The following is a 26258-nucleotide window of genomic DNA, read 5'->3' as shown; positions in this document are numbered from 1 at the left end:
ATTAAGTTTAATAGTTTCTCATAATTCAATATGAAAATTTCCCGAAAATGTTTAATTTTTTCGTTTCAAGATTTTTTTTTCATAACTAATTAATTATCACGCCGCTCTCCGCAGGGGTAGGCAGAGAGGAAAGAATGCCACATCTTTGTCATTGCACACAATCTTCGCCTCTTCCACTAAATGCTATGAATTTTATGGTGATTACTTGAACTTGCTATGAATATTTTGGTGACAAATTTGTAAGTTTTATAAATATTATATTTTTATTTATATTATTTAGCTTTTTTTATTAAGCTACCCTAATAAGTACCAATTAAAAAAAAATACCAAATTTTTTTTTTTTATTACCTGTATTTATTTTTTCTTTTTTCATAATATTTATTATTACTTATATATAATAATTTATTATTGTTTTTTATGCAATATTCTTATATTTTTTGTAAAAGGTAGTATTACCGTTAATCATTTTTCTCATAAATACAAACCAACTTTTCCGACATATGGGTAGGCAGAGAAAATAGCATGCATCTCCTCATACATACCCGCCGATTATTTGGTATACTCGATCGTGCCAAATTTTTCTCGGTCTTCTTCTGCCCATTTTTCCAACTACATTCGCAACATAAATTTGTTTTACCGTTCTTTCCTCGCTCTTTCGTTCCACACACTCATTTCAAAATTGACAAATTTTAGTTTTGGCGTTTAACGTATTAAGAGTTAATATATTATTAGATTAAAACCAATATTTTTAGCTTTTCCACTTTATTTCTATTTGACCAGCGACCGGATTTCGTCGTTACCGACATCATCAGACTGGTAGTTATAAATATTGGTTTTAATCTAATAATATATTAAAAATGCAATTCCATCACGAAGTGTCAGTTGATAATATAAATCTAGTATTAAGAGTTATTTTAAAATTTATATTACAATGCGAAAATTATACGATAGTGGAGAAGTCCAGCTATGTGAACTAGCCTTTAAACACACTCAAAATGTCGAGAATTAAGAAGACTCTTACTGCGTTCTTTTTTGCGGTATAATCTCAAAACCCATGAAATTTTTCCTGCAGCATTCTTAATAGAAAAACCCCATTATTTTCCTGCAAGCTAAACAACCATAAATACTCGGAAACAGCCATTCTTGTAGCCATTAGGGTGACGAAACATTATACTGAAAGAAATCTATGGTGAGGCTATTAATGCTCGCTCGTTAGTGACCAAAAACAAGACATTTGTGGTGTTTTAACATAGAAATACTATTTGCGTGAATAAATTAAAATATTTCCGAGGTGAAAATATTATACGGCGAAAAAAATGTGTTAAATATACAAATACGGGGTGGCACAAAATTAAAAATTGAATAAAATACGGTGGTTAATTTTGTTAAAATCACAACCATTTTTTTTAAAAATATTTTATTGATCAGTGACCAGGTTTCGCCGTTACCGACTTCATCAGACTGATAGAAGGCTAGACAAAATTCTATGTTATATACACAACAAGGCAGGGGTTGAATACCTTTTTTAATGTATGTATATATATATATATATATATATATATATATATATATATATATATATATATATATATATATATATATATATATATATATATATATATATTTATATATATATACATATGTTTATTCGTATGGCTGCCGATGGAGGTCCCGGGTTCGATTCCCAGGGGGGAGTCAAATAAATAGAAGAGGGTTTTTCAATGTAATATTTATTTAATATTACCCTGGACTGGTACCTGAAGCGGAGGGCTGATCACCTTTCCTTCATGTGTTAACGATCAAGATAACTCTATGCACCATTGGGTGCGGATAAGGGTTTTGTTATTTATTTTATTTTATAAAGTATAGGAAAACTTGGCATGGTTAATTATTTCAATTAGTTATGTATAAGGTGTTATAGTTATAAATGTAAAAAGGCGAAGATTGTGTGTAAAGACAGATGGTGTGGAGTTTTATTCTCTCTGCCTACCTCAGCGGGGAAGCGGCGTGAGGGTTAGTTAGTAAGATTTTTAAAAAAATAGCTCCTTATTCTATTTGAACCCATATGCTTTAGAGACAGTCCATATGCTTTCAAACGCCTATAAACACATTTAAAACTACAAAATGCCTTCTGTATTCTCAACGCTCATTCATTCCGTATCAGATATCAGCTGATTTAGATGGCAGCGCAGTGTTTAGTGACCCCTAGGGTAATTTGAACGCACAGCGATTTTCTTTATCGGTTGGCATTATTGTACGTTTTAAAATGGTGTAATACTAATGGGCAAATGCAAATAGCCGCAAGTTAAAAATAGTAGTTTTGAGATAAATGACTTTATCACTCATAACCCTTATCCTCACCAAATGGTGCATAAGGCACTGCATCGAATTGACGCAGTGTTATCTTGGTCATTACTTATATGAAGGTAAGGTGATCACTCTTGTGCTTCAGGAACCAGTCCAGGGTACTATTAAATAAATATGACAGTGTAAAGTCACTAATATTTGTTTTAACCCCCCCCTCCCTGGGAATCGAACCCGGGACCTCCAGCACGGTAGCTAAACACGCTGACCATTACACCACGGAGGCGGACTAATAGTTAACGAGTTTATACTTAACTTAAGCTGAGATAAGCATTATCAATAAAATTGAAAAAGGTGTGTTGTGATGGTTTGGACATGTGGAACGCATGAGTGAGGAAAGAACGGTAAAACAAATTTATGAGGCGAATGTAATTGGGAAAAGAAGCAGAGGAAGACCGAGAAAAACATGGCACGATCAGGTATGCCAAATACTTGAAAGTGGTCAGGCTAGGAGTCGTAACAATCGGCGGGTATGTATGAGGAGATGCATGAACGTGGAAGAGGCGAAGAATGTTTGCAAGGACAGACGCGTTCTATTCTCTCTTCCTACCCCTGCGGGGAAGTGGTGTGGTGGTTAGTTATATATATATATATATATATATATATATATATATATATATATATATATATATATATATATATATATATATATATATATATATATATATATATATATATATATATATATATATATATATATATATATATATATATATATATATATATATATATATATATATATATATATATATATATATATATATATATATATATATATATATATGTATATATAAATACCTAAGAACAGATTTTATGACATACCAACCAACACAATTGTGACAGTCGGTAAGGCAGATCGCGCAAATCTACCACCAGACGTCACACATGCGTCGCACTGGAAAAAACAAGAGACGTCAGATAAAAAAATATTGTGTTTGGTGGACGTGTCATATAATATGTGAATTATAAAAGATTTATTTTATTTATTTATTTATTTTCATAATACATAGATACATTCAATATACATATTCATTTCATATACACATTTATTATACGTATTACGGCTCTTTAGGCATGGCCGGTGTTGAGCCGAATACTAACATGGTAATACAAAGTTTATATATATTTTTTTTTTAAAATTTTAATATACATATATTTTTTTTAATGATTAGATTATAAACATAACATACAGGAGATACAAAAATAATTTATGTTTTAAGGTTTTTCAGTGTGATAATTACACCTGGACTTTAATTAATTCACTTTCCACCTTGTCCCTTCCAATGTTAAGTAACCATCGACGGACACTGTTCTTAAAGACCTGATCACTCCTGGAAAAAAAGATTGTCATGGAATAAATTTTTATTGTCGTTTCTTTAATTACAAAGCAACACATTGTTATTTTATTATTTCAAACTCACTAATTTGCAATGAAAAATATTACCACCTTTAGTCCCAACACAAACAAAACAAAGATCGCATTAAATCGCAAATATTTGGATTCGTAAATGAATCGGTGAAAATCTCAAGATGCATCTGAATGCAATTAAAGCAACAAGTCGATATGCCAGTTGCATTTAGTGCATACAACATGTCAAAAGTGACGGCTGGCAGAATTTCAATTACCCATTTAAATGATTCTGATGGACTCCAGATATGTATGAAAATATTCCATTAAAAATAAAACAATTGCAATTTGAAATTGATTAATCTCAACAAGTTTTGTTTTGAGTATTTTTAATTCATTATGTGTGTGTGTGCTGCTCTTTACGTATGCGCGCGCGGTTTCATACTGTTTTTGGACGATTCCATAGTTGTCGTCCGGAGTAGACGTATTCGCTGCGTAATGCTCAATAAAAGCAATATTTAGGAGTTTTTTCCCGTTTTTTAAATCACATTTTCATATGGTGTACGGAGTGCGTGAAAGTTTTTGGTATCGTAAGGGAAGGGTCATTAACTATAACCTAATTATGAGTATTTCAATGTTTTAGAATTAGTACATAAACCCTGATGATGACAAGGCTCTTGTCGAAAGCGGTTGGAAAAAGTGTACCAATAAAAAGTGGTTAAAGTAAAGTTGTTTTATTTTATAAATTTTAAATTCAATTTAATTTCATAGAGTCCGCCTCCGTAGTGTAATGGTCAGCACGCTCGCTTACCGTACTAGAGGTCCCGGGTTAGATTCCTAGGGGGATCATAAAAATATAAGTGATTTTTCACTCTAATATTTATTCTATATTATCCTGGACTGGTGCCTGAAGCGGAGGGCGTTTCCGTTGTGTGTTAACGATCAAGATAACACTGCGTTTATGTGATGCTGTGCCTTATGCACCGTCGGGTGCGGATAAGAGTTTGAATTTGAATTGACGTAATTTTCTAACAATTTTAGTTTTTATGTATTTCTAAATTGATTACGACTTAGAAGGAAAATTAAAATATTAGGTAAAAATCTTTACGGATGGGACTCGGTTTAATGGGAGCCTAGACAATAATGGTGATGAATTTTGGATTATTGATAATTAATGTTTTAACAGTATTAAAACATGTATTTATGAATTTTCTAAAATGTTCATGTCTTTTTGAACAATTAAAGAAATTTTATATTATTTTTTGACATCTTATCAAAGATGAAGAAAAATATGGAAGTCTGGTCATTTACGGGGCTAACGACTGTCATAGGCTGGTTTAAGAGATCACTTTGCACACGTGTAACATTCTACCCATTATTGACAAACACAATACTCAATTCTTGGAAGTTCAATATATCGCTCACTCCTTTAAACAACGTCATATATCAAAGAACTTGATTTTTCAGGAGATTTAAAATTTAAAAATTTAATAAAATGTTAAAATATAAAAAATAGATCAAGCCACTTATTGAAGTTTTTACTGTGCATCAGACCTTTTTAAGTAAAATCTAAAGGTTTTTTCTCCATTTGAAAAATAATAAGTATATTTAAAAAAAATAATTAAACAATAAACTTGATTTGCAGGAGATCATTTTAAAGTTTAAAAATATAATAAAATGTATTAAAAATAAATATCAAAGCAATTACAAAACTTTTTACTGTGCAACAGATCTTTTTAGGTAAAACCTGAATGTTTTTTCTCCACTTGAAAAATATTTAGTGTGTTTAAAAAATAATTAAACAATACCTTTTCTTCAAAATGCAAAAATAGCACATTCTGCCCTGTAGCGGGTAAATGTTAAGTTAAAAATATGCCGCTTTTGCTGGGATATAGTACATTTTCTGGGCATTCTAAAAACATGCACAATTGAGTTGACGATTTTTGATAAACGACGTTGTTGAAAGGAGTGAGCGATATATGAACCAATTTCGAATCGTTGTTCTTGAAACATTAGAACTTCACTAAAGACATAAAAAAAGAAGAAAAAAAATGAAAATAACTCTATGATTGGAGATAATCTAGATTTTGTGAATAAGTATTTGGACACGCTCAAAATGTTGTAAAGAAATTTTTATTTAGAAGTTCATTATTATTATTTTTTTAATATTTACAAGGTCGAATATTAACGGTAATTCTGAATACGGGTAAAATATAATATAATATGCTGAAATAGCAGATTGAGTGAGGATTCTCGGTGTTACATTTCCCTCCACAAGGCAGTCCTTACACTATTTAATCACTTGAGTTCGTCTCGTCTTTCTACGGCTTCCTTTCTTCCCCCCTTTCTCTTGTCTAAGCTCTGTTCACTACACTTGTTAGCCCGATTTACATCCTTGTACCCATCCTACCCCTAACGCCTCATTCAACAACACATATATGCATTAAAATATAAAAATTGTATTAACATGTTAGTATTCGGCTCAACACAGGCCATGCCTAAAGAGCCGTAATACATATAGTAAATGTATATATGAAATAAATATGTATCTATGAATGTATCTATGTATTTATGAAATAAATAAAATAAATAAATTTTAAAAAAATGTCGTAGGCGTACAGGAGAAAGTGACCAACTAACAAAACGTAAAATGTTCAGGAGGGCCATTTAAGTCACTTTTGCTTGGTAAGAAAATAAATATCAATGCAAGATGCATTTAACAAGTCAATATACTATATCGCAGATATCGCTCACTTCTTTCAAGAACCTCATAAATCAAAAATCGTCAATTTTCAGTTGTGCATGTTTTTGGTATGTCCAGAAAATGTACCATATCTCAGAAAAAGCGGCATATTTTTAACTCAATATTTACCCGCTACAGGGCAGAAAGTGTTGTTTTGCATTATGAAGAAAAGGTATTATTTAATATTTTTTTAAATATACTAAATATTTTTCAAACGGAGAAAAAACATTCAGGTTTTGCCTAAAAAGTTCTGTTGCACAGTAAAAAGTTTAATAAGCGGCTTGATATTTATTTATAACACATTTTATTATATTTTCAAAAATCTGTGTGTGATTTAAAATCAATAACATAAAATATATTACAGTGTTCTACTCCCATAATTGTTCTTAATTCTTGGGACCATCAACCCTTCGTTGTGGGTAAATTGTGTATCATGGTTCTGTACCAGAAGAAATAACTAATAAGAAATTAAACATTTTAAATTTTTACCTTCATACCTTTTTTAATCTTCACATTCGTTTGAAAATGCCATTACTAAGCAAAACAATTGTTACAATATTAATTTTGATGTGTTTTTTAAAAATAAAATACAACTTAATAGATGCAAAAATCTGTGTTTGATTTCAAAATCAAAAACAAAATATATTACAGTGATTTCATTAATTGATTCGGCAGTCACTTTGTGGTAAAATCAATCCATTTTTAATTACTGTTTTATGTCTTTGTTCCCACTGATAAGAAATAAAAATAAAAATAAAATTAATAAATAAAAATAAGAAACAGCTACTACCCCCTCTTCAACCTTCAACGTCCCAAGGACCCAACTCTAAAATTTAGAATTAGCGTCACATACGGTGTTTGAAAATGATGCGGAATGCGCCGAAACACGCGTCACAGTAGATTTTAAGAAATAGTGGTATTTACCAAGTAAAAAATTAATTAAAAATATATTACAGTGTTCTACTCCCATAATTGTTCTTAATTCTTGGGACCATCAACCCTTCGTTGTGGGTAAATTGTGTATCATGGTTCTGTACCAGAAGAAATAACTAATAAGAAATTAAACATTTTAAATTTTTACCTTCATACCTTTTTTAATCTTCACATTCGTTTGAAAATGCCATAACTAGGCAAAACAATTGTCACAATTTTAATTTTTTTTGTGTTTTTAAAAAAAAATAAAATACAACTTTATAGACGCAAAAATCTGTGTTTGATTTAAAAATCAAAAACAAAATATATTACAGTGATTTCATTAATTGATTCGGCAGTCACTTTGTGGTAAAATCAATCCATTTTTAATTACTGTTTTATGTCTTTGTTCCCACTGATAAAAAATAAAAATAAAAATTAAATTAATAAATAAAAATAAGAAACAGCTACTACCCCCTCTTCAACCTTCAACGTCCCAAGGACCCAACTCTAAAATTTAGAATTAGCGTCACATACGGTGTTTGAAAATGATGCGGAATGCGCCGAAACACGCGTCACAGTAGATTTTAAGAAATAGTGGTATTTACTAAGTAAAACATTAATTAAAAATATATTATAGTGTTCTACTCCCATAATTGTTGTTAATTCTTGGGACCATCAAACCTTCGTTGTGTGTAAATCGTGCACCATGGTTGCGTACTAGAAGAAATAACCTAAAACCTAGATAAACGACTCTCTTCCTTAAACTTGCTACCTGATTCTACCTATTTATCATTAGAATCCTAGAATACTTTTTTGTTATTTTATTTTATTTTTGCATTTTCATCTTTTTGTTTTTTAGTTTTTTGATAAAATCTATTACATCAGACAACAATATGTATTAACTTTTAAAAACGTCTGAGACATTACTATTTGTCATTAGAATCCTAACTGTCGATCAAACCTCCTCCCTCTACCTCCTTCCCTAAACTCCTTTCTTCCTTTGCCCTCCTTATTATCGTCTTTTGTTAATTGGTAATTGGTATATTAATATGTAATTTATGTTTTTTTTAAATGTCAATTTGTAATTTATGTTTTTGAAATGTTCAAGTACTATATACCCTCTGATTGCAAACGGCTATATATGGTATCAAACGTTTTGATCAATTTCACTAGCCCGTCTTTGGTCGGTTGGAAGATATTGCTTTTTAGCAATAAGCCCGCCAATGTACTTTTTATTTTCTGTACATGAAGTTTGAATAAATAAATAAATAAATAAATAAATAAATAAATAAATAAATAAATTTTATTATGAACAAAACCAATCCCTATTATTTTTACAATCTTTTACACAGAATCGATTCGTCAACATGTCATTCCTCATCTCCTCTCTCTATGGCTTTGCGAGGCTATGGTTTTCATCTCCGGAAAAGAGATATAAGTGTTGTTTGTAAAGATCAAGCGATCGCAGGTCTGTTTTGGCTCAAACGTCATTTCACTTTGTGATTTATTTAGGATCTTTAAACTACTTCAAACGGATATTTAGATCGGGAGAAATCTGAGCGTCATACAGAGAGACAGACATTTCCCGAACTTCGAGCCCTAAAAAATCGGCAGGGCATGTCCTAACGTTCCACCGTAATCATACTTAATTTAAATTCAACTTTATTTTGTGTATCAACCCTTGATAATAAACAATAAAATAATATAAACCCTTATCCGCACCCCAATGGTGCATAGGGCACTGCTTCATATGAACGCAGTGTTATTTTGATCGTTTTAAGTTTGGACAGCCGTATAAATTTGGCGTTTAATTTGTAGAACTCCATTTTAATGTTTATATTAAATATTAAAATCAAACACTGATTTTTATAGTCTACTAAATTGTATTTAATTATTAAAACAACGTTCTTCTTATTCGCACCCCAATGGTGCATAGGGCACTGCTTCATATGAACGCAATGTTATTTTGATCGTTTACACATGAAGGAAAGGTGATCAGCCCTCCGCTTCAGGTACCAGTCCAAGGTAATATTTTTTAATAAATATTACAGTGAAAAAATCACTTATATTTATTTGACACCCCCCTGGGAATCGAACCTGGGACCTCCAGAACGGTAGCCGAGCGTGCTGACCATTACACTACGGAGGCGGACAAAACTCTTGATAACAAAACTATATTTGTATATACACTCTTGTGCCCGTTTTATCAATTTGTTTGTAAACTGCAGCTGTCTAGTTTACAAATGTCAAATATGACGAACGTACCATTTGCAAAAATTAAATTAAAATGTTTCGATACAGCGATTAATTTTGCGCCACCCTGTACTTGTAATATACGAGGAAAAATCGCGCATCGAGTTTATTGAATTAAAATAAAAGAATTTATTCACGTGCAAACTTAATTGCTGGCCGATAATAATCCTCAGATTACCTTAAACGATCGATTCGCAACCGCTTTTAATATGACTTGATCCAATTATGGCGTATGCCACCCTCCACATAATTAAACCTTGGAGATGTAAGCTTTTAATAGTTTCAGCCTTCGATCGTCATTAAAAAAATCGTACAAATCGTCGATCACCTGTGTATCATATCGTTCACTCCTTTCAAGAACGTCATAAAAAAACTTGTTATTTCAGGAGAACGTTTTTAAAGTTTAAAAATTTAATAAAATGTATTAAAAATAAATATCAAGCCACTTATTGAACTCTTTACTGTGCAACAGACCTTCTTAAGTAAAATCTAAAGGTTTTTTTTTCCATTTGAAAAATATTAAGTATATTTAAAAAAATTATTAAACAATACCTTTTTCTTCAAAATGCAGAAACAGCACATTCTGCCCTGTAGCGGGTAATTATTAAGTTAAAAATATGCCGCTTTTGCTGGGATATAGTACATTTTCAGGGCATTCCGAAAACATGCAAAACTGAAAATTGACGATTTTTGATTTATGACGTTCTTGAAAGGAGTGAGCGATATCTGCGATTGCAAAAAAAACAGGAAATCGTTTTTTTTTATGTTTGCCTTTGCACGGTGATCTCGGTAGTAGAAGAGCACGAACTATGGAAGAAGATTAAGGGCGCTTGTGCACTACACGGAATTTTACCGTCCGGCAGTCCAGTTTTTAAAAATAAAAGCGACTACGACAGTTTAGCGTGATCGAATTTACGCGCACCGTGATCACGCACCGATCCGAAGAAAGACGGGCAAAATCACAAACCAATCATCCGTTCAGTAAAATTCCATGTAGTGCACAAGCGCTCTAAGGGCGCTAGTCCACTACCTAGAATTCCGTGTATTTTACCGTCCAGCACACAAGTTAGCGTGATAAAACGATGATTGGCTTGGATTGGCTTGTGCTTTTGTCCATCTTTCTTCGGATCGGAGCTCTTGATCGGTGCGTGAACACGTTGCACGTAAATTCGATCACGCCAAACTGTCGTAGTCGTTTTCATTTTTCAAAACCGGACTGCCGGACGGTGAAATCCCGTGTAGTGGACAAACGCCATAAGGCGGGATAATTGATAGCCCGCAAAGTAATTTTCGTAAAACCTGGATTACATTTAACGTCAGTGAATTATTCGCTTAAAACACCGTTTTTGTGTTGAAAAAATAAGTTGTTTCATCGAAATAACTATATTAAGGATAAAAGAGTTAAAATATACATTTAAAAAAGTGGCTTCTCGCGAAGCCCGTCGCGTACTACTAATACTACTACTACTACTACTACCATCGCGCCGTTTCCCCGCAGGGGTAGGCAGAGAGGATGGAACGCCACACTCTTCTGTCCTGACATACACTCCTCGCCCCCTTCACATCCATACATCTAGTCATACATGCCCTCCGATTACGCAGACTTTTGACACCGCCAGATTTTAGGTTCTGATTGATCTGATCGTGCCAAGTCTTTTTCGGTCGTCCACGTTCTGTTTTCCCTCTCACATTCGCCACATATATTTTCTTAATTTATTATTAGATTAAAACCAATATTTTTAGCTTTTCCACTTTTTTATTTGACCAGCGACCGGGTTTCGTCGTTACCGACATCATCAGACTGGTCTGATGATGTCGGTAACGACGAAACCCAGTCGCTGGTCAAATAAAAAAGTGGAAAAGCTAAAAATATTGGTTTTAATCTAATAATAAATTAAAAATGCAATTCCATCACGAAGTGTCAGTGGATAATATAAATCTATTATATTTTCTTAGTCATTCTCTCGTTATTCATTCGCTCCACATGTCCATACCACCGTACATACATGTACGTCGTGTACTGATTTTGTATATTTGAGGGTACGCCCTTAACGGATCTTATAATGGATAAAAATAAAAGTAAAATAAAATTATGAGTCACTTTGTGATAATATATATCCATTACTAATTTAAGTTTTACTTGGTAAATACGACTGTTTCTTTTAATCTGTTGCAACACGTGTTTCGATGCATTCCGCATCACATACGGTGTTTAAAAATGAATGCATGAAACACGTGTCACAATAGATTTTTCGAAATATGGGGAAATCCAAGTAAACATAAATATTGTCAATAATTATGTTTTTAACATTTTTTAGTCAGCCTCCGTAGTGTAATGGTCAGCACGCTCGGGTACCGTTCTGGAGGTCCCGGGTTCGATTCCCAAGGGGGGTTAAATAAATATCAGTGATTTTTTCACTGTTATATTTATTCAATATTACCATGGACTGGTACCTGAAGCGGAGGGCTGATCACCTTTCCTTCACGTGTAAACGATCAAGATAACACTGCGTTTATATGACACAGTGCCCTATGCACCATTGGGGTGCGAAAAATGGTTTTATTATTTATTATTATTTATTTTTAGTAATACTACTGTAACGTTCATATGGTTTTATATTATTTTTTTACATCTCATCAAAGATGAAGAAGAATATGGATGTCTGGGCATTTACGGGGCTGACGACCGTCATAGGCTGGTTTAAGTGATCACTTTACACACGTGTAACATTCACCAATTCTACCCATTATTGACAACCACACTACTCAAATTCTTGGAAGTTCTATATATATGAACCAATTTAGAAACCTTGTTCTTGAATCACTAGACCTTCATCATGTGGTTTTATGCTAATAATACTAACATCTTTGTAAAAAAAAAACAAAAATATAAATTACTGACCACAAAGTAAATTCTTAAAATATTTATTAATAATATTTAGAATACTAAAATTGAAGTTTAAAAAAAATTGTTTCCATATTTTTTTCATTTTAAAATCTCAACATGGGTGAAGAAGAATATCATTTTACATTTAAATACCGTACACGGTGTTTGAAAACGGTGTTCAAATACGATGTAAGGAAATGATGAAATGAAAAATGCTAAAATTGTTGTTGTATATAAATAATCATCGCGGTGGTTTGACACCCGATGCAAACCACAACGATGAATATCTTTATTGTATACAGATATTCATCGCGATGGTCTGACACCCGATGCAAACCACCACGATGAATATCTGTATACAATAAAGATATTCATCGTGGTAGTCTGACACCCGATGCAAACTACCACGATGAATATCTTTATTGTACATAAATAATCATCGTGGTAGTCTGACACCCGATGCAAACCACCACGATGAATATCTTTACTGTACATAAATAATTATCGTGGTAGTCTGACACCTGATGCAAACCACCACGATGAATATCTTTCAATAATTAAAGAAAACACTTCGTTTTTTACCACTTGAGTTTAATTATAGACTACATGTTTCAGAAGCTAAACTTCCATCATTCAGGTCTGTATAATAACTAAAATATAAAATATAAAATTGTTCTATAAATAAGGATAGGGGGAAAGTAAGGGGAAGGGGTTAGTCAAGGAACGGAGTTTGAAAACAAAGGAAAAATTGAAAGCAATGGCGAAGAATTTTGAAACAATATATTATTTAATAAATTATTATTAGAATTCAGGTTTTTTTGTATTTCTAAATTTTCAAGATAATTCATAATTTGGCCTTTATATGGAACAAGGTGTAATAATTTTAATTTATGGGAGTGAAATGAGTGATTAGTATCTATGTCTTACCACAAAGTTAATGCCGAAACAATAAATAAAATATGAATATCTTTATTGTATAATATATGTGTATATTCATCGCGGTGGTTTGACATCGGGCGACCGCGGAATGGGTGGATTCGTGCACGCTGCAGTGTTTACAGCAGGCGCCCGTTTAATGGACTGCCCATGTTGTATATTGCCAGGAACTATGTGAAAACACACGCAATTCCGTCTATTAATACTCCCAACCGAGATCTCCATCCGACTTGCTGCGCCGGCCATAGGAACTGTACCGCATATCCAGTGCAAGCTATATTTTCCATTATTTTTGTACATAAATGTTAGTAACTAACTAACTAACTAACCATCACGCCGCTTCCCCGCAGGGGTAGGCAGAGAGAATAGAGCGCCACACCACTCTGTCCTTGCAAACATTCTTCGCCTCTTCCACGTTCATGCATCTCCTCATACATGCCCGCCGATTGTTACGACTCCTAACCTGACCGCTTTCAAAATAAATTAAATTTTCACATAAATATTAGTAATATTGGTAAATAATCACTCATCGAGATTTTTATGTCTACCGGTTTCTACTATATCCCAGCAAAAGCGGCAAATTTTTAACTTAATATTTACCCGCTGCAGGGCAGAAAGTGTTGTTTTTGCATTTTCAAGAAAACGTATTGTTTAATTATTTTTTTAAATATACTAAATATTTTTCAAATGGAGAAAAAACATTCAGGTTTTACCTAAAAAGATGTGTTGCACAGTAAAAAGTTCAATAAGTGGCTTGATATTTATTTTTAATACATGTTATTATATTTTGAAACTTTAAAAACGATCTCCTGAAAATCAAGTTTTTTGATATATGACGATGTTGAAAGGAGTGAGCGATATGTTCTCATAATATTTTATTTTTACTTGATTAATAATTTATCACTCTTCTTATAATTTTTTTCTTTATTTTAAATTCATTTGCATTTCCCAATATATTATAATTACAAGTACAAAAATATATAATTTTAATACAAAAAAAAAAATCCCACAAAGGCATGGCCTGTGTGTGTGTATACATTTTATTTTACGTTATTATAAAAGGCACTGGCAAGAATTCAATAGATTTCAGAAATAAAAATTAATTTAAAGTGCTAATATAAACTACAAGTATTTAATGTTATCAGAAAACAAAAAATCAAAAAGATGAAAAGGAAAAAAGTTAGCAAATATAGTACATATGAGTTATACGTTTTAAAGAAACTTAGATCTGTTTTTATTTTTAATAAATAAAATCATCGATAACTTTGTGTAATACTACTTTAATTTAAATTGGTATTACACAAACTGTACGATGAATGATAAGGAGACTTTTATATTACCGTACCACAAAGTTAACAATGCTTTTAAAATACAAAATAATTATTTATTGACTTGGCGTTTAATTTGTAGAACTCCATTTTAATTTATGTATTAATTTTTCAATCAAACACAGATTTTTGAATCAACTAAGCTGCATTTTATTAAAAAAAAGCATAAAAATTAATATTGTGACAATTGTTTCGACTAGGTATGACATTTTCAAACATTCGTTTGAAAATGTGCCAAAAGAAATATTACGTGTTTTCACCAAAAGAAATGCGATCTCCCAGAAGAATGTGCGACAAAACGATGTATGATAGATGTGCGAATAGTGAAATAAGAAAGGAATGCAAAGCTGAGATAAGCATTATCGATAAAATTAAGAAAGGTGTGTTGAGATGAGATAGAACGAATGAGTGAGGAAAGAACGGTAAAACAAATTTATGAGGCGAATGAAGACCGAGAAAAACATAGCACGATCAGGTATGCCAAATACTTGAAAGTGGTCAGGTTAGGAGTCGTAACAATCGGCGGGTATGTATGAGGAGATGCATGGACGTGGAAGAGGCGAAGAATGTTTGCAAGGACAGAGTTGTGTGGCGCTCTATTCTCTCTGCCTACCCCTGCGGGGAAGCGGCGTGATGGTTAGTTAGTTTAGTTAGTTAGTTTTTAAATACATTTACCGAACATTTCGTCTTGGTATGACATTTTCAAACATTCGTTTGAAAATGCATTAACTAGGCTAACAATTGTCACAACTTACATTTTTATCTGTTTTTTAATAAAATACAACTTAGTAGACTCAAAAAAATTGTGTTTGATTTAAAAATAAAGCTTGAATACAAAATAATTTATCATTTTCAGTCGAAGTTCCTCAATAAATCGGGTACACATTTACCGAAAGATAAAATAACATCGGCCGGTCGGAGTCACAATTAAAAACATCAAGGATTAATTATACCGAGGAGAAAAATTGGCAGACATCGGTGATTAGCAACACGGTAGAATTGGCAATTCAACAATAAAAATTCTGAAACAGTACAATATCCCAACACGCGTTATTTTAGACTTGAACCGACTCGGGCAGGCCGCTCTAAACAGTTCTAACTTTAGACGGAACACCAGCCTTCCTACGTATTTTCGTTTGGCAGTTTTTAGTACCTACCTGAAACAAATATTATTTTAGTAGAACGCACGTTTAATTTGAGGCGTTGTCGTACTTTACAAAGGTTTGCTGCGAAAATATATAAACAATGCGAACGCTTTTCTCTATTAAAGGTCTTTTATACTTTTTTGTATTTGCTTTCCATTTATCTACCATTCTCTTCTGCACTTTGAACATCTTTGAGATTAAAATCAAAATTTAACTTTGTTTTAAAATCACTAAAATCACCCAGAAAATGTTTTTACTGGGATATGAACTATATCCCAGTAAAAGCGGCATATTTTTAACTTAATATTTACCCGCTACAGGGCAGAAAGTGTTATTTTTGCATTTTGAAGAAAAGGTATTGTTTAATTTTTTTTTTTTTAAATTAACTACATATTTTTCAAATGGAGATAAAACATTCAGGTTTTACCTAAAAAGATCTGTTGCACAGTAAAGAGTTTAATAAGTAAGTGGCTTGATATTTATTTTTAATACATTGTATTCTATTTTTAAACTTTAAAAACGATCTCCTGAATAATCAAGTTTTTTGATTTATGACGTTCTTGAAAGGAGTGAGCGATATATGATACCACCTTCTTATGGACTAACACGGACCCGATGTTGGATAGGTCCTCACCCAGGCTCCTGTTTTGAACTAGTTAAGTAAATCATCAAAGCATACAAGTTGATTTTATTTTTATTCATGTTTTATTTTTATTGATTTTATTTTTATTTTTATTCAAGTTGATTTTATTTTTATTTTTATTCATGGTCTCGCATTGCTATGGCTAAGTCTGATCAAATATTAAAGGAAGGAAATTCTAGTATTAGACAGAACAGTAGAGCCCACATACGTATTTTCGTTTGGCAGTTTTTAGTACCTACCTGAAACAAATATTATTTTAGTAGAACGCACGTTTAATTTGAGGCGTTGTCGTATTTTACAAAGGTTTCCTGCGTAAAAATATAAACAATGTGAACGCTTTTTTCTATCAAAGGTCTTTTAAACTTTTTTGTATTTGCTTTCCATTTATCTACCATTCTCTTCTGCACTTAGAACATCTTTGAGATTAAAATTAAAATTTAACTTTGTTTTAAAATCACTAAAATCACCCAGAAAATGTACTATATCCCAGTAAAAACGGCATATTTTTAACTTAATATTTACCCGCTACAGGGCAGAAAGTGTTGTTTTTGCATTTTGAAGAAAAGGTATTGTTTAATTATTTTTTAAAAATAACTACATATTTTTCAAATGGAGATAAAACATTCAGGTTTTACCTAAAAAGATCTGTTGCACAGTAAAGAGTTTAATAAGTAAGTGGCTTGATATTTATTTTTAATACATTGTATTCTATTTTTAAACTTTAAAAACGATCTCCTGAATAATCAAGTTTTTTGATTTATGACGTTCTTGAAAGGAGTGAGCGATATATGATACCACCTTCTTATGGACCAATACGGACCCGATGTTGGATAGGTCCTCACCCAGGCTCCTGTTTTGAACTAGTTAAGTAAATCATCAAAGCATACAAGTTGATTTTGTTGTTATTCATGTATAATATTAGATGTGCAGGTCTCGCATTGCTGTGGCTGAGTCTGATCAAATAGTAAAGGAAGGAAATTCTAGTATTAGACAGAACAGTAGAGAGCCCACATACGTATTTTCGTTTGGCAGTTTTTAGTGCCTACCCGAAACAAATATTATTTTAGTAGAACGCACGTTTAATTTGAGGCGTTGTCGTATTTTACAAAGGTTTGCTGCGAAAAAATATAAACAATGCGAACGCTTTTCTCTATTAAAGGTCTTTTATACTTTTTTGTATTTGCTTTCCATTTATCTACCATTCTCTTCTGCACTTTGAACATCTTTGAGATTAAAATTAAAATATAACTTTGTTTTAAAATCACTATACATATTTTATTATAACTTAATTATAATAGCTACCGGTTTCGAAGCAAACCGCTTCTTTATCAAGACTGATTATTAATCAGTCCAGATAAAGAAGCGGTTAGCTATAATTTACAACCTTTTGAGTGTGTCCAAATACTTGTTCACAAAATCTGGACACACTCAAAATGTTGTAAATAAATTATCTGGTCAAATTACAAGCATAATAATAAAAATTAAAATGGTGTTTTCTGGCGTTTCTCATGTGTGTGATTATAATCCAGGATTCGGACCTCACATACAAATATAAGAGTTTCTGCTTTGTAAAAAGCTTCTTTACATCTCACTAATATATGTCTCTAGTGAAGTTCTAGTGATTCAAGAACAAGGTTTCTAAATTGGTTCATATATATAGAACTTCCAAGAATTTGAGTAGTGTGGTTGTCAATAATGGTAGAATTGGTGAATGTTACACGTGTGTAAAGTGATCACTTAAACCAGCCTATGACGGTCGTCAGCCCCGTAAATGCCCAGACTTCCATATTCTTCTGCATCTTTGACGAGATGTTAAAAAATAATATAATTATAATGAATTATAATAATATAAAGCGAGTTATAATTAAGTTGTAATAAGATATAATATAAGTAAATATTATTAAAATACTATTTTATTTAGATTTATTATAAAATGATTTTGTAAGAATGTTATTTTCACGTCTTATCATTACTTAATTAATTCTTCCACAAGACTAATAATTAAGTATTGAGGAAGAGGCTGCTGACTTCGAATCCGGTAAGATTAATATTTAAGTTATAATAAAATTTCATAGAAACAAAGTTATTTCATTCAGATTTAATATATAATGATTTTATAACAAAGTTATTTTGACTTTGTATCTTATTGTAACTTAATTATACGGTCAACCGGTTTCGAAGCAAATAACTTCTTCCACAAGACTAATTAATATTTAGGAACAAGCAGTTGGCATCGAAACCGGCCAACGTTATAATTAAGGTAAAATAAGGTATGTAGTTTTATGACAAAGTAATTTTTTAAGTTATAAAATGGGAAATCACATAAGTGCTTCAAATATTAATTATAACCTAAAAAATAAAACGGTTTTAAAAAACTAAAGATAAAATGGTTGTAGCAGCATTAACAAACTCACATGTTTTTTTCATGGTATAAGAGAGTAATCTAATGAGTAAAAATAACGTGTTAAATAAACTTAAATAAAAAATTATGAAGTATTTGATTCTAATTATTTTATTTACGCTTATACAGGAAAACGAAATAAAACGAAATTGGTGATATAAAATAAAAAGTTTTGCAACTTAGATAAATCTCAAATCCGGATTAATTCATAAATACAAGATGGATAAAACAATAAACATTCCAAAAATACACAAAAAGAAGAAATTAATAGGCTTAATGCTTTTCGACGATACGTAAATTATAATGCTGGTGCAATCCAAGCCATGTGAAAGAGTTTAAAAAAAATGAAAGATGGTGGAAAACAAAAGTTCAAGAACAAAGTCAACAGTGAAACTAGAAGTGGTCAGATTACAAAAAGTGATGTGTCTTTGCAACAACCAGTGCCTTTGATAAAGAACAAGAGTACTACGAATTTAGGAGGTGTTTTTTATTAGTGACATGCGTCTTTGCTCATTCGATCTATCTGTACAAAAATTGACCTCGGTGCCTATAAAAACACATTATATGAAGACTGATATTAAACAATAACGATCAATTAAAAAAAAATAAAGCTAGAAAATTACTCGATATAGCTTAGATGGTGAGTCGAGTTTAAAAATGGTGAAATTTGATTCGAAGTTTTTTGGTATATGCGATTTTGATATCTCGCTGATGTTTTAAGTGTTATGGAAACTTGATCAATATCTTGGGATTCGTTTTGAGCTGTGGAGTTTTTGCTTCGTTCTTTATAAGCTGTGATGTTTTGAGTGTTAGGCGATGGGAATTTACTAGTTTTTTCGGGATTCGTTTTGAGCTCTGAAGTCTTGGCTTCGTTTCGGGTGATTTTGGTGGCAGGGTCGCTATGTTGGGCCCTGGTCGGCCACCACCAGACGCAGACATCCCGACTGTCGCCTTAAGATGTTGGACGTATTCCGTGGCTTGAAGAACTTGATCAAAGTCAGCTACGTCCACATCGACTCGCCCGTCTTCAGACTGCACTACTCCATCACAGTCATCATCTTGATAGCCTTCAGCCTCATCGTCACCACGAGACAGTACGTCGGCAACCCCATAGACTGCATCCACACCAAGGACATCCCAGAGGACGTGCTGAACACGTACTGCTGGATCCACTCCACGTACACGCTTAAGAGCTTCTTCAACAAGAAGGTGGGCGTGGAGGTCCCGTACCCCGGGATCGGGAACAGCCGGGACAAGCAGGGAAAGGAGGACGTTAGTGACAAGAAGATATACAAATACTATCAGTGGGTTTGCTTCTGTTTGTTCTTCCAAGTAAGTTTATTCCCATCTTATTGCTCCTATTAATGTTTTCACGAATATACCAGGGGTGTTAGTTGAAGTTTGCCTGTTTTACTCATAGATGTCGCTAGAGATATGTATACATTTCTATGATTTGGCATCTTTGACATATTTTTCTATGGACATTAACCTTCAAAAATACACAAGTTACATTCTGCCAAAATAATAGTGTCATAGTTGTTTACCGAAGTGAATATGTCGAGTTTCGTTCCAAGTAAATCGCATTTGCGGCATTCGTTGCTTTTCTTATTTCATCAAAAGAAAAAAGCAGTTGAAGCTCATCGGTTGCTGGTAGAAACTTATGGTGAACATGCTCCAGTGATTAGAACATGTGAGACATGGTTATATGAAACAGGATCCGTGTTGCCTCTACCTACCTATCTTTTGGTATTGTCTATGGCAGTGTTCCGCAAACTTTTTCTGTTCAAGGTACACCTGCCAAATCAAGAAATTTTAGAGATACACCAAGATAAAAACAAAGTTTATTTAATAAAGATAAATTATTAATATTAATATAACTCGAAAACACATATAACATATGATGTTTAATGCGAAATGTGAGCCTGCTTAACTGGGCACAGGTGATCAAAATTTGAAGCAATTGTTGATAAGGCTGCTCTGTCTACAAATACTATCAGTGGGTTTGCTTCTGTTTTTTCTTCCAAGAAAGTTTATTCCCATCTTATTGCTCCTTTATAATGTTTTACGCATATAAGCGCTGGATCAGTTTTGACTCTGTATTTTGATATTGTGTATAGCATAGGCTCCCAAACTGAGTTTAGCCCGAATGGGGGCTCGCCCCTTTCGGCTATGAAAGAACCTTGGTAGGCAATATTGCCTGAGGGAGAATTTGGTGGGTAAATATTAAACGATTAAAATAGTCCTGAGAACCAAATCTGTTTGCAATTCTAATACACCTTAATTAAAATTTAAGACCTTTTTTAAATATTCTCAACTTGATTTCACACTTCATGATTAGTTTATTCACGAATAAACTAATTTAACAATTTTTTAGCGAAAAATAGAAATACGTTTTTGGTAAAAACCTGTTGTTTTCGCTTCCAATATCCACTAAATTTGAAATGGACCATTTTTGCATAAAAACCTCCAGCAATTTAAGCATTTATATTAGGAAAAATCTCAGCATTAAACATACATACTCGTAGATACTTTGTAACAGACAATGCATTTTTAATGATATTTTTTCTACAGGTATTTTTTATCCAAATAAATGTTTATTTAAAATCTGAAATATATTTAAATTATCTACGGATTCCTTTGAAATTTTGATACAATGTTGCGAATACACGCGTGTATCTTACATACCTGTGACAGGTGTTTCATTTACCTATGATAGATAAAAACGTGTTTTTTAAATAGCTTCTTCGACCGCAACGTGAGCGCCATCTGTTAACGTTACAGCAACACACAAAATTCTTACATTTATCATGGCAGACAGCGTGTTACTTGACATTTGTCACTTAGCATTTACAAGGTTTTTTATTCCATCGTAATTTCATATATTTTTTTTTAATTTACATGGTTTTACATGGATTATAAATTTAAGAATATTTGAAATGTGTGATTTGTATTTTCTCTCTTTACAATTTAACCAGATTCATCCACAGCAGCGCATGCCCAGGTATATATGTAATAATTAAAATATCACTCACCCCTGCATTTCTTCTGTGGATATCAGAACATTCGAGAGGGTGGCACACATCTAAAATAAAAATCAACAATTTAATCTTATCGCTCATTAATACAATTCTTCAAAATTATTTTACCTATTTTACCTATAGTAATAAAAAAAACCATTATGAAATCCAGCTCGATCTTGACTCTATAATAAAAATAATGATTTTGGACAGTTTATAAACCATCATTTTTATAAAATACTAACTCAGGGGTGATTCTCTGTGATATTATATACAGTAGAACCCCGGAAATCAAATCTAATGGATCATTTTCATGATGTTTTATTATCGTCTTATAAATTAATATGAAAAATCACAAGACTATCTATCGGTAACATTCTTATTAAAATCTGTAGAGAAGTAAGGGAGATATGAATGTTTGAACATTAGATATTTTAATAAAACAAAAAACGGACACCGCTATACGTCATCAAATTTTACGGCATCGGGTGTGTTATCCCTTTATGTATCTGCTTTATAGAGCTGTAATAATAGTAGTGTGGATTCGTTTCTGTGACGTCGTTCGTTACCAACTTACGAAAACAACATTTTTACGAAGGCGAATTCTGCAAAAGAAAATGATGAATGAAAATATTGATTTTATCGGCTGTTATAAACACAAAACGAGCCTTACACAATCCTCTATAGGTTGAGTGTGTTAAATTAGATATTCCTCCCGAGTGATAATACCCAGTGAGTGTGGCCTGTTCGGATTTGAAAGAGTTCGGATTACCCGAGAACTTTGTAAAACAGTACATACATAGTACTTTATACTATAATAGTTACGTTGTACGCGCCGCCCTATGCCGCCTAATATTCAACATTCTTTGTAAACTTTTTACGTTTCATTATAATATTACAGTAATTTAGTAGCAATACGAGGAAAGTAGGTACTGTATATTTTAATTAATGTTTGACTTAGTAAAAACCACTATTTCTTAAAATCTACTAAGTAAAACATTAATTAAAAATGGAAAGATTTTACCACAAAGTGACTGCAGAATAAATTAATGACTATATTTTTTTGACTTTTTAATCATTTTTGAATAAAAATAGATTATAATTTATATTTGAAGCGCTAAGTTTGTGATCTTCCATTTTATAATTAAAATGTAACTTTGTTTTAAAAATTACTACAAATATTTTATCATAACTTAATTGTAATGTCTACCGGTCATGAAGCTAACTGAATCTTCTATTCCACAATAATTTATATTTGAAGCGCTAACTTTGTGATTTTCCATTTATAATTAAAATGTAACATTGTTCTAAAAATTACTATAAACATTTCATTATAACTGATTATAATGTTTACCGGTTTCGAAGCTAATTGATTCTTCTATTCAATTAAAATCTATATTTGAATCGCTAACTTTGTGATTTTCAATTTTATAATTAAAATGTTACTTTGTTTTAAAAAATCACAATTTTTTTTTATTATAACTTAATTATAATGTCTACCGGTTTCGAAGATAATTGCTTCTTTATCAGTCTTGATAAACAAGCAGTTAGCTTCGAAACCGGTAGACATTCTAATTAAGTTATAATAAAATATTTATAGTTATTTTTAAACAAAGTTACATTTTAATTATAAAAAATAGATTATACGTAATAATAAATGTGTTCTTCAATCTTAGCGTGTTTTTTAAAAAGTTTTCCTTTAAATGTTTTTCTTCAAAATCTTGTTCGGATTTCTGGGATTCTACCGCAATAAAATGTTTTCTACAAAGAGTCGAGTCAAAAGTTTACTTTCCTTTGGGGTCAGATTGCCAGGTCAAATTTGTCGCATCCGGCATATCTGGTTTGGATCCGTCAGGGTTGCATAGCCATCGAACTGACTTTTAACACATTTAAAAAAATATATTAACGAAGAAACCTAACATTTGAAGTAATGCTTTTAAAAATACAGTATTTTACAAGCAATATCAAAGTTTTATTTACTAAAACTGATTTAAGTCTTCGAATGACATTTCTTGGTGGAACTTCATTTTATGTAACAAAACAACTTTAAACATAGATTTTTTATTTTATTATATTTGACTGCTAATCGGCTTTCGTCGTTACCAATATCATCGCAAAATTGACCCAAAAGTTGTTTAGAAAAATATTTTCAAAATAAAATAATAATATATTTTTAATGAATTTTCACCTGTTGACAAGAATATATGTAGTTCTCGAAACTAGTCGTATATGAATAAACTCAAAAGTGATCTTATACAATTTTATGGTCCCACAGTTGGGGCGGTACGCACGGAGAGGTTTTAACCAGCCCATGACAAGTCCTGTTAATAACCAAACGTCCATAGTCTTCTTCATCTATGTTAAATCGCCTGTATAAATAACTCCTATGAGGTCAAACCCAATTTTGTGGATAAAAATTTGAATACTTTAAAATATTCTTAACTGTTTGTTGCTTTTTACAAAGTTTTATAACATTTTTTAACAGAAAGCCGACTAAGCGAAAAGTGAACGATTTAACAATAAAAACATGTGATATATAATAATTGTGTTTCCTGTGCATTAAAATTTAGAAAAATGTCGAAAATGAAGAAGAAAAATACAAAGGAAAGAAGAAAATTTAAAGTAAAACATTAGTTTTTAAAAAATTACTTAAGGTAGTAAAACAAAAATTGAAAAAAATATACTCTAGGTAGATACAGCTAGGTCAAATAACAAAATAAACTGGACTAAATAAAAGAATAGTGATCAGTGAAAAGAAAGAGTATGTATTAAAAATACTTTAAGTGGTTCTTCTACATCTTTCGAGTTCAATTAAAAGAAGTTGAAGATCTGTGAAGAGAAAGACAGTTCTGAATTCAATAAACATATTTCAAGTGGTAAAGACATCTTTCGAGTTCGATTACAAGATGTTGGAAAGATAGTTCTATATTCAAAATACTTTAAGTGGTTGACATCTTTCGAGTTCAGCCAAAAGATGTCGAAGACCTGTGAAGGGAAAGATTTTGGATTTAAAATACTATAAGTGGTTCAGACATCTTTCGAGTTCGGTAACAAGATGTTGGAAAGATAGTTCTATATTCAAAATACTATAAGTGGTTCAGACATCTTTCGAGTTCGGTTACAAGATGTTGGAAAGATAGTTCTATATTCAAAATACTATAAGTGGTTCAGACATCTTTCGAGTTCCGTCAAAAGATGTTGGAGATATTCCGAGGGCTCAAGAACCTGATAAGAGTAAACTACTTCCACAGCGACTCCATCGTCTTCAGACTGCACTATTCCTTGACCGTGGTGTTCCTCATATCGGCCAGTCTCATCGTCACCACGAGGCAGTACGTCGGCAACCCCATAGACTGCATCCACACCAAGGACATCCCGGAGGACGTGCTGAACACGTACTGCTGGATCCACTCCACGTACACGCTCAAGAGCTTCTTCAACAAGAAGGTGGGCGTGGAGGTCCCGTACCCCGGGATCGGGAACAGCCGGGACAAGCAGGGAAAGGAGGACGTTAGTGACAAGAAGATATACAAATACTATCAGTGGGTTTGCTTCTGTTTGTTCTTCCAAGTAAGTTTATTCCCATCTTATTGCTCTTATTAATGTTTTCACGAATACATATGACGCAGGATCCGTGTTGCCTCTATCTACCTATCTTTTGGTATTGTCTATGGCAGTGTTCCGCGAACTTTTTCTGTTCAAAGTACACCTGTCAAATCGAGAAATTTTAGAGGTACACTAGTTTACACAAAGTTTATTTAATATGGATAAATTATTAAAATTAATATAATGCGAAAAATAACATATCGCTCACTCCTTTCAACAACGTCATTTATCAAAAATCATAAATTTTCAGTTGTGTATTTTTTCGGAATGCCCAGAAAATGTACTATTTCCCAGTAAAAGAGGCATATTTTTAACTTAATATTTATCCGCTATAGGGAAGAATGTGTTTTTTTTGCATTTTGAAAAAGAGTATTTTTAATTATTTTTTAAATATTCTTAATATTTTTCAAATGGAGGAAAAACATTCAGGTTATACTTAAAAAAATCTGTTGCACAGTAAAAAGTTCAATAAGTGGCTTGATACTTATTTTTAATACATTGTTTTATATTTTTAAACTTTAAAAACGATCTCCTGAAAAATCAAGTTTTTTGATTGATGATTTCTTGAAAAGAGTGAGCGATATGTTTCATTCTGTTTTCTCTTTGACCAACACTGCATGGATACCAAAAAAAACTAACGTTTTCCGTTCCACGTGCTTGATGCGTGACACA

General features: G+C 32.1%; 2 protein-coding genes across 2 annotated transcripts in view; one reads left to right on the top strand and one right to left on the bottom strand.

The window, feature by feature from the left end:
• The window catches only part of Uck (Uridine-cytidine kinase), a 332661-nt gene that overhangs the window by 75169 nt on the left and 231234 nt on the right, over positions 1-26258 (bottom strand). The gene's annotated exons all lie outside the window — the stretch shown is intronic.
• The window catches only part of LOC148302354 (innexin shaking-B-like), a 66758-nt gene that overhangs the window by 9603 nt on the left and 30897 nt on the right, over positions 1-26258 (top strand). Inside the window, exon 2 of the mRNA XM_088271771.1 lies at positions 24466-25550. Coding sequence (XP_088127897.1) covers positions 25176-25550 — 375 coding nt within the window. The 5' untranslated portion in view covers positions 24466-25175. The remainder of the gene's footprint in view (positions 1-24465; positions 25551-26258) is intronic.

The sequence above is a fragment of the Brachycentrus maculatus genome, unplaced genomic scaffold (assembly GCF_059751285.1).
Source record: "Brachycentrus maculatus isolate JH-2025_06_01 unplaced genomic scaffold, ASM5975128v1 h1tg000459l, whole genome shotgun sequence".
Classification (NCBI taxonomy): domain Eukaryota; kingdom Metazoa; phylum Arthropoda; class Insecta; order Trichoptera; family Brachycentridae; genus Brachycentrus; species Brachycentrus maculatus.
The sequence above is the reverse complement of the archived record's forward strand: the minus strand, read 5'-3'. Positions and strand labels throughout refer to the sequence as shown.